The sequence below is a fragment of the Emiliania huxleyi genome (assembly GCF_000372725.1).
Source record: "Emiliania huxleyi CCMP1516 chromosome Unknown EMIHUscaffold_197, whole genome shotgun sequence".
In the NCBI taxonomy this organism is placed as follows: Eukaryota; Haptophyta; order Isochrysidales; family Noelaerhabdaceae; genus Emiliania; species Emiliania huxleyi.
In genome coordinates, this window is record NW_005200623.1 from 5,149 (window position 1) to 17,778 (window position 12,630).

The 12,630-nt window shown below is 65.2% G+C and overlaps 3 protein-coding genes across 3 annotated transcripts in view; 2 read left to right on the plus strand and 1 right to left on the minus strand.

Moving 5' to 3' along the window:
* Positions 1 to 566: 566 nt before the first annotated feature.
* On the plus strand, positions 567 to 3,543 carry EMIHUDRAFT_442739 (phosphoglycerate kinase). Its single transcript, XM_005781926.1, has 9 exons — positions 567 to 595; positions 858 to 1,015; positions 1,140 to 1,247; positions 1,387 to 1,575; positions 1,731 to 2,232; positions 2,424 to 2,474; positions 2,547 to 2,617; positions 2,908 to 3,066; positions 3,255 to 3,543. The coding sequence occupies exons 2-9, from the start codon at positions 866 to 868 to the stop codon at positions 3,288 to 3,290; spliced, it is 1,266 nt and encodes a 421-aa protein (XP_005781983.1). The 5' UTR covers positions 567 to 595; positions 858 to 865; the 3' UTR covers positions 3,291 to 3,543.
* Positions 3,544 to 7,076: 3,533 nt separating this feature from the next.
* EMIHUDRAFT_442741 (hypothetical protein) lies at positions 7,077 to 11,475 on the plus strand (the record flags this gene model as incomplete). Its single annotated transcript, XM_005781927.1, has 8 exons — positions 7,077 to 7,495; positions 7,569 to 7,658; positions 7,845 to 7,874; positions 8,017 to 8,065; positions 8,874 to 9,121; positions 9,398 to 9,451; positions 10,975 to 11,045; positions 11,317 to 11,475. Coding segments are annotated over exons 1-8 (1,068 nt in total), but the record flags the coding sequence as incomplete, so codon positions are not given.
* Positions 11,476 to 11,867: 392 nt separating this feature from the next.
* EMIHUDRAFT_365822 (hypothetical protein) overlaps positions 11,868 to 12,630 on the minus strand; it is a gene marked incomplete at its 3' end in the record, with an annotated part of 5,864 nt that continues 5,101 nt past the window's right edge. Inside the window, exon 4 of the mRNA XM_005781928.1 lies at positions 11,868 to 12,016. Within this exon, the coding sequence (XP_005781985.1) occupies positions 11,921 to 12,016 (96 nt within the window). The remainder of the gene's footprint in view (positions 12,017 to 12,630) is intronic.

Genomic DNA, 12,630 nt, shown 5'->3' on the forward strand with positions numbered 1-12,630 from the left:
CGGTGTGAGTGTGAGTGAGTTTTCGGTCCCATCTTGGTTGAAGGCGTACACAACATGGTACTCTACTGACAGTAACAACCAGCGCGCGGCAGAGCGGCTGTCTCAACGATCGCGCAAGGCATTCAACAAGCCGGAGTTATCAGCCTAGAGCTCAGCGCGTCGGGTAGCATTGTGCCTGGCCAGTCGCTTCTGTGTGTCACGGTGCGCTTGGTACTCTCGCAGGAGGTCCCCTGCGCGCTGTTCGCCAGCCGATTTCGCGGCGCTCGATGAGGAGGTGGTCGAGGCCGACCACACGAGCGCAAAGTACATCCTGCGCCGTCACAGCGAGAGAGCGTGATGGGTGGTTGTTGCGGGGCTGCAGGCGTAGGCTAGCCGGGGCCGACGAGGGCGGCGAACCTTCAAGCGTCGTGAGGAAGGAGTTCGGACGCCCTTGCGAATAAAGCGGGATTCGTTACGAATGGAAACAAAAGAAGAAACCCCGGCGCGCATAAGGGGAACATTCTTCCTCCGATTCCTTGGAAAAGAAATTCCGCGCAGATTCTTGTCAGGGGGATCAGTCGCATCAGCACAGCCCGTGCCCGACACAGCTCCTGACGTGCGTCTCCGCTCGCCCTCTCCCCACGCGGGGCCGCGCCTCGCCTCCGGCGCACACGCCCGCGACCCCACACATGCTCGCGCCCCGCCCGCGCCGCCACATCGAGCGCTGCCGCGCCAGCCGCCTTGCGCCTGGGTGACGCCGCCGCAAACGCACCCGCTTCCCTCCCCGTCCCAGCACACTCGCCCACACCGCACGCGCTCGCACCACCGTGCTCGCACCACCGTGCCGCGCCGCCACGCCGCACGCCTGCGCTACACAGACTCTGCCATGGCTCTCAATCTGAACAAGCTCAAGCTCGACTCTGTCGACGTGGCGGGCAAGCGCGTCTTCATCCGCGTCGACTTCAACGTGCCGCAGGACAAGGCCGACCCCACCATCATCACCAACACCGCTCGCATTGAGGGCGCGCTTCCCTCGGTGCGCCTCGCCCCCCTCCCGCCACGCCCGGCCCTCTCTCCGCGCGCGGCGGCGCGGCCGCCGGCGCCGGAAGGCTCGCGCTGAGCCCCGCCTCTGTGCCTCTGTGCGTGCTGCGCGCTCGCAGATCAAGTACTGCCTCGAGAAGGGCGCCAAGTCGGTCGTCCTCGCGTCCCACCTCGGCCGGCCCGACGGCAACGTCGTGCCCAAGTTCACGCTCGCGCCGGTTGCCAAGGCGCGAGATATGGGGAGATAGGGGGAGGTACGGGGAGATATGGGGAGGCAGTATGTGCCGCCCGAGTACCTCTTCACACGCACGAGATAGGGGGAGGTATGGGGAGATATTGATGTGCTGCCCGAGTACCTCTCCACAGGCGCTCGAGAAGCTCATCGAAAAGCCGGTGACCTTCCTCACGGACTGCTGCGGCGAGGAGGTCGAGGCGGCGTGCGCGGACCCGGCCCCCGGCTCGGTCATCCTGCTCGAGAATGTGCGCTTCCACCTCGAGGAGGAGGGCAAGGGCGTCGACGCGGCGGGCGAGAAGGTCAAGGCGGAGAAGGATAAGGTCGCCGCCTTCCGCGCGAGCCTGTGCAAGCTGGCCGAGGAAAAAAGAAACACCGCGGCCTCGTATTTCTTTTGTAGGTCGCCGCCTTCCGCGCGAGCCTGTGCAAGCTGGCCGAGGAAAAAAAGAAACACCGGGGCCTCGTATTTCTTTTGTAGGTCGCCGCCTTCCGCGCGAGTCTGTGCAAGCTGGCCGACGTGTACTGCTGCGACGCGTTCGGCACGGCGCACCGCGCCCACTCCTCGATGGTGGGCGAGGGCTTCGCTGTCAAGTGCGCGGGCTTCCTCGTGAAGAAGGAGCTCGAGGCGTTCTCGATGGTGCTGGGCGCGCCGAAGCGGCCCCTCGTCGGGATCATCGGCGGCGCGAAGGTCAAGGACAAGATCATCGTGCTGGAGGCGCTGCTGGAGAAGGTCGACAAGCTGATCGTCGGCGGCGGGATGGCCTACTCCTTCCTCAAGATTATGGAGGACATGAAGATCGGCGGCTCGATCTACGACAAGTCGGCGCCCGAGGTCGTGCCTCGCATCCTCGAGAAGGCCAAGGCAAACAACGTGGAGATCATTCTGCCGGTCGACTTCATCTGCGGCAACAAGTTCTCGGAGGAGAGCGAGGTCAAGGGGCCGGTCTCAAAGGCAGAGGGCATCCCGGACGGCTGGGAGGGCTTCGACTCTTAGACGCGGAACACGCATTCATGCCTCCCAGCTAGCGCTCGAGAGGACACGTACTCCGCCGCATTCCGCTGCACTCCACTGCATTTCACTGCATTTCGCACCCCTCGTATTCACGCGGTGCTCTCAACACGCAGCACGACACCGTCTTCCCGCCCTCATGTCGGCGTATTCAACACGCAGGCTTCGACTGCGGCCCGGAGTCGAACAAGCTGAACGCGGAGACGATCAAGGGCGCGTCGACGGTCCTCTGGAGCGGTGCCGCTGTGAAGCAGGCGCCGCTCACAGCTCGGAGCCTGTGATCAGGCGCGTCGACGGTCATCTGGAACGGACCGCTCGGCGTCTTTGAGATCTCGCACTTCCAGGGCGGCACCAAGGCACACGCGCACGCGCGCGCCGCGCGCGCGCACACACACACACACACACACACACACACACACACACACACACACACGCACGCACGCACCGGGCCTTGCACTTTGAATGCCGTGGGGCTCCTGCCTGCCTTAGACGTGGAGTCGCGAGGGACCAGCCCGGCCCTTGCCCCACCACCTCGTGTGTGTGGAGAAGCTCACCTTCCCTTCCCTTCCCCTACCAAGGCGGCGATGGACGCGGTGGTCGAGGCGAGAAGAAGAAAAACAAGAAAGCGTTTTCTTTTTGTCTTAAGGCGGCGATGGACGCGATGGTCGAGGCGACCAAGGCGGGCGTGACCACCGTGATCGGCGGCGGCGACACCGCCACCGCCGCCGCGACGTGGGAGTGCGTGGACAAGGTGACCTTCGTGTCCACCGGCGGCGGCGCCTCGCTCGAGCTTCTCGAGGGCAAGGTGAGATACGGGGGATACGGGGAGATACGGGGAGATATGGGGAGGTGGCGGGGCGCACCAATCCTCGGACAAGGCACGGGGAGAGATGGGGAGAGATGGGGAGTCTCGAGCTTCTCGAGGCAAGGTGGCCTCCGAGGCCTCGCCTCCTCGTTAGTTCTCATGACCAGTGCTCGTCAATCCTTGACTAGGTGCTGCCCGGCGTCGCGGCGCTCGACGACGCCTAGAGCGGCGCTTTCCTCCTCCCCTCTTCCCCTTGCGCTTTTGGGCCACTTCGTGGTCCGCGTGGCCAGGTCGCGGTTCGACAGTTCGGATTCCTCTCGATACACTCGATTCTCTCGCAGTCAAATACACACAACCGGTGTACGTGATGCGCAAATGGCCCGTCCTATTTATTTCTCTCTCTTCTTGTGAGTCGACTCTCGCAGACAGACTAGAGGGTGCGAGGTACAAGCGGTACAAGGTAAGGTAAATTTCTCCACACACAAAAAGCTCCCCTCATCGCAAACGCCCTCCCCTGTCAGGTAAATAAATAAATAAATAAAACGGACACCTCTACTAGGAGATGGGTAAAAAGGAACAGGTCCCCGCCCTGCGGTCTTTGTGCAGGGTTCTTTGTGGGTGTGGTCGGCGACTAGCCGGGAGCCTGTCAGGTAAGAGGTAAGGCAAGGTAAGGTAAACCCCGTCTCCACACACACAAAGTGGTGGGGCAAGGGGGGGCAACCCTCGCATCTCCACACCCGGACACGGGCAGGAGCCCTACGGGCTAGTTCCATTACCATTTCACTCAGAGACACGCTAATCTGGAAAACGTCCAACGGAGCTCCGTGTTGCTCCCAGCGCCCTCCCCCGCGCTTCCTGCGGCCCTAGCCGATGATACTAGCATGGGAGGGGCATCTGGCTACCGCGAGAGCGACCCAACTCGTCGACATCGTCCGATGGAGCCGTACTTCCGTAACAGCTCATGCAATCACGAGAGCGAGATGGACGACGTTCGCTCTCCACTCCGCACCTCGTTCTGCGCCGCCTCTACCGCCTTGAAGAGGGCTCGGAAGCCGAGCGCGCGGGCATTCACCTGGATGTCGAACAGCTGCGAGAGGCAGCGTTGCTGTATGCGCCGCCGGAGGTACTCTCCGGCGTTGAAGAACTCCTCGTGCGGTGTGAGCCTCGACGTGCGAAGGTACTCGACGACGTGCGGCCACGCAGAGGGCTTAAAGGGCTCGTCAGCCTCGGTAGCCGCACGCGCGTCCTCGGCGGCGCCGGCCTCGCGTGCATGCGCCAGATAGGCCTCGACCTCGCAGCGGCCGCCCTCCTCGAGCGCGCACAGCCTCTCGACGCGCTGGAGCTGCTCTCGCAGCACATAGTAGCTCCGGCGCTCGACGACGAGCTCCACCGCGGTACGCTGCATGCGGGCTTCCAAGACGGCATCGTCATACCAGTAGCCGTGATCGCACACATAGCGTGCAAAGTCGCGCTCGTCTGCGAACGCGAGCACAGAGCCAATGCCGTCCGCGGGCGGCTCTGCGGTGATGCCGTTCCCCCATGAGAGATCGAGGTAGACTGCCAGCGACTCCGCTCCGTCACCCAGCCATACCTCCGCCCAGCCGCTCTGCGCATTGTACTCGACGACCTCGTCATCTCGCGGCGGCGGCGCCTGCAGTGCCATCGACACGCCGCGCTCGATGTGCGGCGGCGCAATGTTCAGGCGTTGGATGAGCGACGCTGCGTCGGGATAGGAGTCAGCCACATTGCCGCCACCATCGCCTCCGCCACTCATCCAGCCGACATCGGCAACGGAGCCGTTCCCTGTCGAGTAGACAGACGCCGAATCGAAGCCAAAGGAGCCACGCGGCTGCAGCTGCTTGGCAAGGAGCGTCCTGGCGGCGTGCATGCGCTCGTCGCGCGGCGGGAGCACGCGCGGCGTCGGCAGCGGGTGACGCTGATCGATGACGAAGAAGGCCATAAAGTCGCGTGAGCCGCTGCCGCTCTCCGCCTCGATGCGCAGCACGCGATGGACGGCGGCGTAATTTGAGAAGCAGACGAGCGTGCCCTCGCGCACGGGCACCCGGCAGCGCGGAAGCGTCGAAGCCAGCTCTGCCGTGTTCTCGAGGGTGCCGTACTCGCCGCCCGCATCCCCGCACCAGAGCGCGTGCTGCTGCTTCGAGCAGAACTCGAGGCTGCCGCCTTGGAGGCTGGGCGAGGCGCGGTAGTAGTATAGGACGACGGCGACGACGTGTTCGTCCATGCCGTCCTCGTGCCACACGCCAGCATACTCCTCGCCGGCGGCGAGCACGATGCGCTGCGCCTTGACGACCGCCTGCAGCGGTCCGGGGAGCAGCAGTGCCGGTCGGCGGAGCCTCGCGAGCATCGGCAGCGCGGTGGCCATCAGCCGCTGGGTGGCGACGTGCAGCTTGACGTGCTCGTGCACGTCGAGCCCCGGGATCGGCGAAGTGAGGTGGCACTCGGCGCGCTTCCTGCGGCGGGAAGGCGACGAGTGGAGAGAGGGTACGAGATGGGGGTGTGGGGAAATGGAGCTCAGAGCGCTTCCTTACGTTCCCTCGTTGGCGAGCGTTGCGATGTGCGTGCCAAAGCCAAACGGAAGGCGCTCGCCAGTCGCGGCGATGCATGCAAGCTCGAGCGCACACACGACCTCGAGCGCGGCGGAGTCGAGCTCGCCAACCTCGAACTCGGTCGGGACCCACAGCCCATCGACGCTGTTGACATTCGGGTCGATGATGTTGTGGTACTGCGGCATCGGAGAGAAACCCCATTGCTTCGAGAGGCGCTCAAGACTCGAGCTAAGCTGCGCGTGCAGGCTCGGCGAGACGGCGTCACGCGAGTAGACGACATCCATCTCGGGGTGCGGCGCGACAAGCGTCGCACCGACAGGGGGCGTCGGGTCCCACGTTGGGAAGCGATGCGTAGGCACCGGAAACTCGGATGCGCAGCGCCAGCAAGGCCCGTCTGCGACGTAGCACTGCCTGCGGTTCCCAGTTTGCGCCAGCCCCGGCCCAATGCGCTGGTCGCAATGGAACGGCAGGATGGCGCTCTTGAGGTAAACGACGCCGCCTAGCGCCTGCTCGAGCGGGAACTTATCACCCTCGAAGCAAGCCGCCAACGGCTTGCGCGTGTCCTGACTGTTGCCGCCCTCGAGTAGCCCGCTCGGAACGTCGCGTTCGCCGCCGTCGCCGCCAGTTGTGACATCACGCAGCCCGCCCGCTGGCACATGGTCGAGCAGCGAGAGCTCGTAACGTGTCGCGCCCTTGCGCCCATCGGCTCGGAATCGCTCAATGACCTCATACTTGAAGAGCGCGTCGGACTCCCAGAGGGCACGCAGCCGCTTACGGTACCACGAGTCGCGAAGCTGGTCGCCAGGAGCCGGAGTCAAATACGAGAGCAGCCGGCAGGATGTGCGAAGGGCCGCCATGCCCTCGCGCTCGCGTAGGGACCAGGTGCGGTAGGTGATGGCGCGCCTTGTCATGCGCGATGCCTCGTCGTACATCCGCAACTCGAAGAGCGCCCAGCACAGGAACGCCCAAGCCTTGCCACAGGCTTCGTCCTTGCGCAGCGCTGCGCGCGCTGACACAAGGCATTGCTCAAAGTCTTTGACGCGGCGTGCAGCGGCACAGGCCAAGAGCTCCGTGGCCGCAAGTTCGTTCGGTTGTGCGGCGGCGGCTGTCGCAGTGAGGGGCACCTCGCGGGAGCGCTGCCGCAGTAGTGGCAGCATGATGGAGCTATGATCGCTGCTGCAGTTGCTGTCCACGGCACAAAAGGCCGTCTCTCCAAGTGTCGTCGCTTCGGCGAGGCGGTTCGGATACTGTTAGGTCAGTCGGCGGTTCGAGCTCGGTTCGCGATTCGGATTGAAGTTGTTGGACGTTGTCATATGGGCCGGGCGGAAACGTTGGTGGATCCGTTGGCCGAGTGGGAGGTGGTGGCCGGGACGAACCAAGGACACTCCGAACGGCGCGTGCCCGCGCGACGCGCCAGCGTTTTCTTTTTTCCGGCCGCTCGAGCGGGCAGCGCGAGCGGCCGATCCAGCGGCGACGCCCTGGCGAAGAGCGCGATGCTCTCGCTCTTGCAGCTCGCGTCGCTGTTCGCCACCGGGCTCGTCACGCCCAGTCAGCTCACCACGCTCATATCAAGCTCGCTCCGGCCGTCCTCCTACCTCGCGACCAGCCCCGCCGCCGCCCGACGCGTCGCTGACGCGTGCGCCGAACTGGAGGCGACGGCGCCGCCGCCGCTCTGGCCCCGCGACCTTCGCAGGCTGGACGGGTCGTGGAGGCTGATCTACTCATCCGCCCTGGCCGGGCCGCAGCCGCCCTCGCCGCTCGACGGTCTGCCGGCGCCTCCCGCGGCGCTCCTCGCCGCCGTCGAGTCGGCGCCATTCGCGCCTCTCGGCGGCGGTGTCCAGCAGAACGTCGACGTCTTCAAAGTGTGTGCCCCTCAACGTTGCACAGACGTTCTCCCTTCCACGAGACCTCACCCAGCTTGCACACCTCGCACAGCGCCGCATCGTCAACGTCGTCGAACTCTCGCCGTGGCCAACTGGAGCTCTCGGCGGCCTCCTCTCCTCCGCCCCCGGACCGCTCGGGCAGGCGAGCACTAACCCTAACACTAACCTTAACCCTAGCCCTAACCCCAACCCTAACCCTAACCCTAACCCCAACCCTCACCCTCACCCTCACCCTCACCCTCACCCTCACCCCCACCCTCACCCTCACCCCCACCCTCACCCCCACCCTCACCCCCACCCCCACCCTAACCCCTGACTGCTCGGGCAGGCGAGCAAGCAGCTCCAGGCCGCTCGCGTGGTGCTCCAGCTGGACCATTCCTTCACCGCCGCCCGATTAAAAAAGAAATAGCGAGACGAATTCTTTTTAGGTGCTCCAGCTGGAGCACTCCTCCACCACTACCCGTGAGAAAACGAGATAGCAGCCAGTATTTCTTTTTTAGGTGCTCGAGCTCGACCACTCCTTCAGCGCGGACGGCGACGGCTCCGACGGCACTGCCTAGAGGGGGAGATGAGGGGAGATGTGGGGGGAGATATGTGGAGATATGGGCCACCGCTCGCGGCCCGTCGGCGCCTAGACTGGGAGATGTGGGGAGATGTGGGCAGATAAGTGGAGATATGGGACACCGCTCGCGGCCCCGTCGGCGCCTAGACGTGGAGATGTGGGGAGATATGTGGAGATATGGGCCACCGCTCGCGGCCCGTCGGCGCCTAGATTGGGAGATGTGGGGAGATGTGGGGAGATGTGGGGAGATATGGGCCACCGCTCGCGGCCCGTCGGCGCCTAGATTGGGAGATGAGGGGAGATGTGGGGAGAGATGTGGAGATATGGGCCACCGCTCGCGGCCCCGTCGGCGCCTAGATTGGGAGATGTGGGGAGATGTGGGGAGATGTGGGGAGATATGGGCCACCGCTCGCGGCCCGTCGGCGCCTAGATTGGGAGATGTGGGGAGATGTGGGGAGAGATGTGGAGATATGGGCCACCGCTCGCGGCCCGTCGGCGCCTAGATTGGGAGATGTGGGGAGATGTGGGGAGATGTGGGGAGATACAACTGTATGGGCCACCACTCGCGGCCCGTCGGCGCCTAGATTGGGAGATGTGGGGAGATGTGGGGAGATGTGGGGAGATGTGGGGAGAGGGGGGAGATATGGGGCCTCGTGTAGCGGGCAGGCCTCCCCGCCTAGACGGGGAGATGTGGGGAGATGTGGGGAGAGATGACCTCGGCGACGCGGCTGGCGGGAGCACAAGACGAGGAGGGGCGCTCGAAGAGGGGCGCTCAACCCAGTGGGCGTGTAGTAGGCGCGAGGCGTGGGGCGGCGGGCTCCACGATCTCCACATCTCGCCACATCTCCCCACATCTCCCCACATCTCCCCGCATCTCCCCTCCCCATATCTCCCCATGTCTCCCCACATCTCCCCACATCTCCCCACATCTCCCCGCATCTCCCCATATCTCCCCATGTCTCCCCACATCTCCCCATATCTCCCCACATCTCCCATCGAGGCGAGCGGCGGCGGGCTCCACGATCTCGCTCACGCTCGAGGAGGTGCGGCGAGCTACGGGGAGATATGGGGAGATATGGGGAGATCACGCTCGAGGAGGTGCGGCGAGATATGGGGAGATATGGGGAGATATGGGGAGATCACGCTCGAGGAGGTGCGGCGAGAGTTGGACGGCGCCGTCCGTGAACAAGGAACACATGCACTTGGAGCACTTGGAGTGCAGTCATTAACCTCACCTGCGCGCGTTTCTTCTTGTTGCGCGGCAAGAGATGATGGCGCGCGCCGCCCGTGAAAAAAACCGTGGCCACTTTCGTCTTCAGGTGCGGCGAGAGCTGGAAGGCGCTGCCGGAGGCGGCGACGACGCGCTGGCCATGGCGCCGCCCTAGAGGCGATCTCCCCACATCTCCCCAGATCTCGGCCAGAGAGGCAGAATCTCTCCCCCACCTCCCCAGATCTCCCCCCATCTCCCCAGATCTCCCCATATCTCCCCACATATCCCCTTCTCTCCCACACATCTCCCCACGTCTCCCCAGATCTCGGCCAGTCTAGAGGCGGAAGGCAGACCGGCGCACTTGAGGGGAGATGTGGGGAGATATGTGGGAGATATGGGGAGATATGGGCAGACCAGAGCACTCGAGGGGACGCGCCGTGCGCACAGCTGCATCCAGCTGCATCCGCTCTGCGCCTGTCTGCTACTGCAGCCGCCCCTCCTCGCTGCCCGGTGTGACACAGAGGCTGTCTGCTACTGCCGCAGCCCCTCCTCGCTGCCCGGTGTGACACAGAGGCTGTCTGCTACTGCCGCAGCCCCTCCTCGCCGCCCGGTGTGACACAGAGTCCGTACACTGAGCGGCTGGCTCTCGAGGCCCCTCGAGAGTTGACGCGGGGTAGGCTGGGGCTGTACCAGCCAGGCCCCCGAGCCGTCTCGCCACGTGTGCGTGCGTGCTAGCCCCCGCGCGAGCGGCCGGTAGTACCAGCTCACGACTTGTTGGTGAGCCAGTGGGCTGCGCACTGCGCGGGTGTCGGCCGTCGCCACGGGAGTGTGCGTGCGTGCGTGCGTGCGTGCGTGCGTGCGTGCGAGCGTGCGTGCGTGCGTGCGTGCGTGCGTGCGTGCGTGCGTGCGTGCGTGCGTGCGTGCGTGCGTGCGTGCGTGCGTGCGTGCGTGCGTGCGTGCGTGGAGTGTGGCTGCAGTCCCTCGCCCTGAGTGCGCGCGCGCGCGCACACACACACACACACAGAGCAGCGACTGTCGCGACACAGAGAGATCCGGGGCGCGGGGCTGAGCGCCACGTGTGCAGGCTCTGCGTGCGGCCGTGTGGCCAGCTCCGAGCCCCTGGCTGGCGAGTCGAGGCACACGCACGCTCTCTCGAGGTCTCTTGGAGCAGAGTCCTCGAAAGAGCTCCCCAAATGGGAGGAGAGCACCGTGCCACCACAGGGGCCGAGAGGCCGTACCTTGAGGTACTGTCGTCTCGAGGGCTGTGGAGGGTGGGGGGCGAGCAGGTACCTCGGGTACCTTGGGTGGGCCTGGCCTCTGCTCGCCAGGAGCCCCTAACCCTTACCCTTACCCTGACCCTAGCCCAGCCCCTAACCCTTACCCCAACCCTAGCCCTGACCCTAACCCTTACCCTACCCCTACCCCTACCCCTAACCCAAATCCTCGGGTACCCTGGGTGGGCTTGGCCTGGCCTCTGCTCGCCAGGAGCCCCCCGGGGCGAGCGTCTACGTTCCCGTGCCGGGGACCACGGATTGCCTCACCGGACAGAGCTCTCCCAGCGATGGCACCCTAGGGTTGACTGTAGCTGCCGGCTCCACGCCCCTGCCATCCGAATGCACCGGCACTACTTGCGACGTGGCGTCTACCCCCGCCCGCACGTCACTGCCCTCGCTTTGGCGGGCGCAGGTGCCGCGGGCTTCGTCGTACTCCCTGCCTCCGCCGCTGCGGCCGCTGGCGTCGGGGAAGTTCGCGACGACGTGCCGCCCCACATCTCCCCACATCTCCCCACATCTCCCCATATCTCCCCACATCTCCCCACATCTCCCCATACCTCCCCACATCTCCCCACACCTCCCCACATCTCCCCACACCGCCCCACATCTCCCCACATCTCCCCACATCTCCCCATATCTCCCCATATCTCCCCATATCTCCCCACATCTCCCCGAGACGACGTGCCGCCCCGGCCGCAGCCTCCGCGTATCTCGCGCGCCGTGCAGGGAGTTAGGGAGGGCGAGCGAGCCGTAGGTACCTCAGCGGCATTCTCCGCATCTCGCGCGCCGTGCCGCCGCTGCCTTCGGCGCCGGCGGAGCTGCGTGTCTTCGTGAGGGAGGGCGGCGGCGACGAGGGTGCCACGTGGCAGGAGGAGGAGGACGCAAGGACGGCGGCGGCGGAGGAGGAGGCAGCGGCGGCCGCGGCGGCAGGCGCGGATGCCGTCGAGGCTGAGGGCGGCGAGGGTGGTGCGGTCGAGGAGCAGGAGGACGGCTTGTACTTTGACGAGGTGCCGGACTGAGCGCGGCGCCGCGACCATGCTCGCGTACTAGTGGCGCACTAGTGGCGGCCGGGTATTGCGCACGTGACACAGTCCGACGGAACACTGTTTATGGTTCTTGCGTTCTTGGTTGAGCGCACGCGAAAGTACGGGTCGCGGGCCGGGCTGTCTGCTGTCTCTCGAGGGTTGTCTCTACATAGAGCGTCTGGATTTAGAAATTTAGAAAAGGAAGATGCACAGGTGATGGCAGCGCGTGGGTCTGAAGTAGATATGGGAGTCTAGCTAAACCTAGAGCTAGAGAGACGTATAGCTATAGGGTGTGACACAGCTCACAGAACGACGGACGACGGCGCGGCCCGGGCGGACCGCGCGGTGCGTGGCTCCTCCTAGGGAGAGCGCGCCGTGCGCGCACGTGCCGCTCTCCATACCCTCTCCGGCCGACTGACAACACACCGCTCACCGGGGCCGAGCCGCCGGCCAACGCCCCGATGCCGGTGCACGGCGAGGAGCTGTGCGTTGGTAGGAAGGAGTCCTCGACACACACACGACACTCAGCCAGCGCTGGCTGCCACACATCCCGGGTGATCGCGTACGGCACCACGTCACTCGGCAGCAGGCCACTGTGGAGCGCCACGACGGTCAGCGCGTGCCCAATGTGGAGCACGCTGACCGTCGACTGCTGACCGAGCAAGGTCAGGCCCAGAGTCAGTCAGTCAGTCAGTGTTACACACGTCCTAGCATGGACGACGGGGCACACGCACTCGCGGAACACAGGGCATTACACACGAGGCGTTGTGTGCGTTCTCAGGGAAAGGCATCACCACAGACAAAAGCAAGGTCAGGCCCAGAGGGGCACTCAGAATGGGAGCCACCCCGAGCGCTCCTCGGCCTGCCTTCGCAGCGCCTTTGCGGTGTGGAGGAAGTCGGTGGCGGCGTCCGCCAGGTCCTCGGACTTCTCCGCGAGCCTAAGACCGCCACTCTGAACAGTAAGTCTCCGCGGCCGCGGCCGCGCGGCTTTGACCGTGGCAGCGCCGCCCGCTGATCTTCTCTCCCCGCTCGACGAGAGCCTG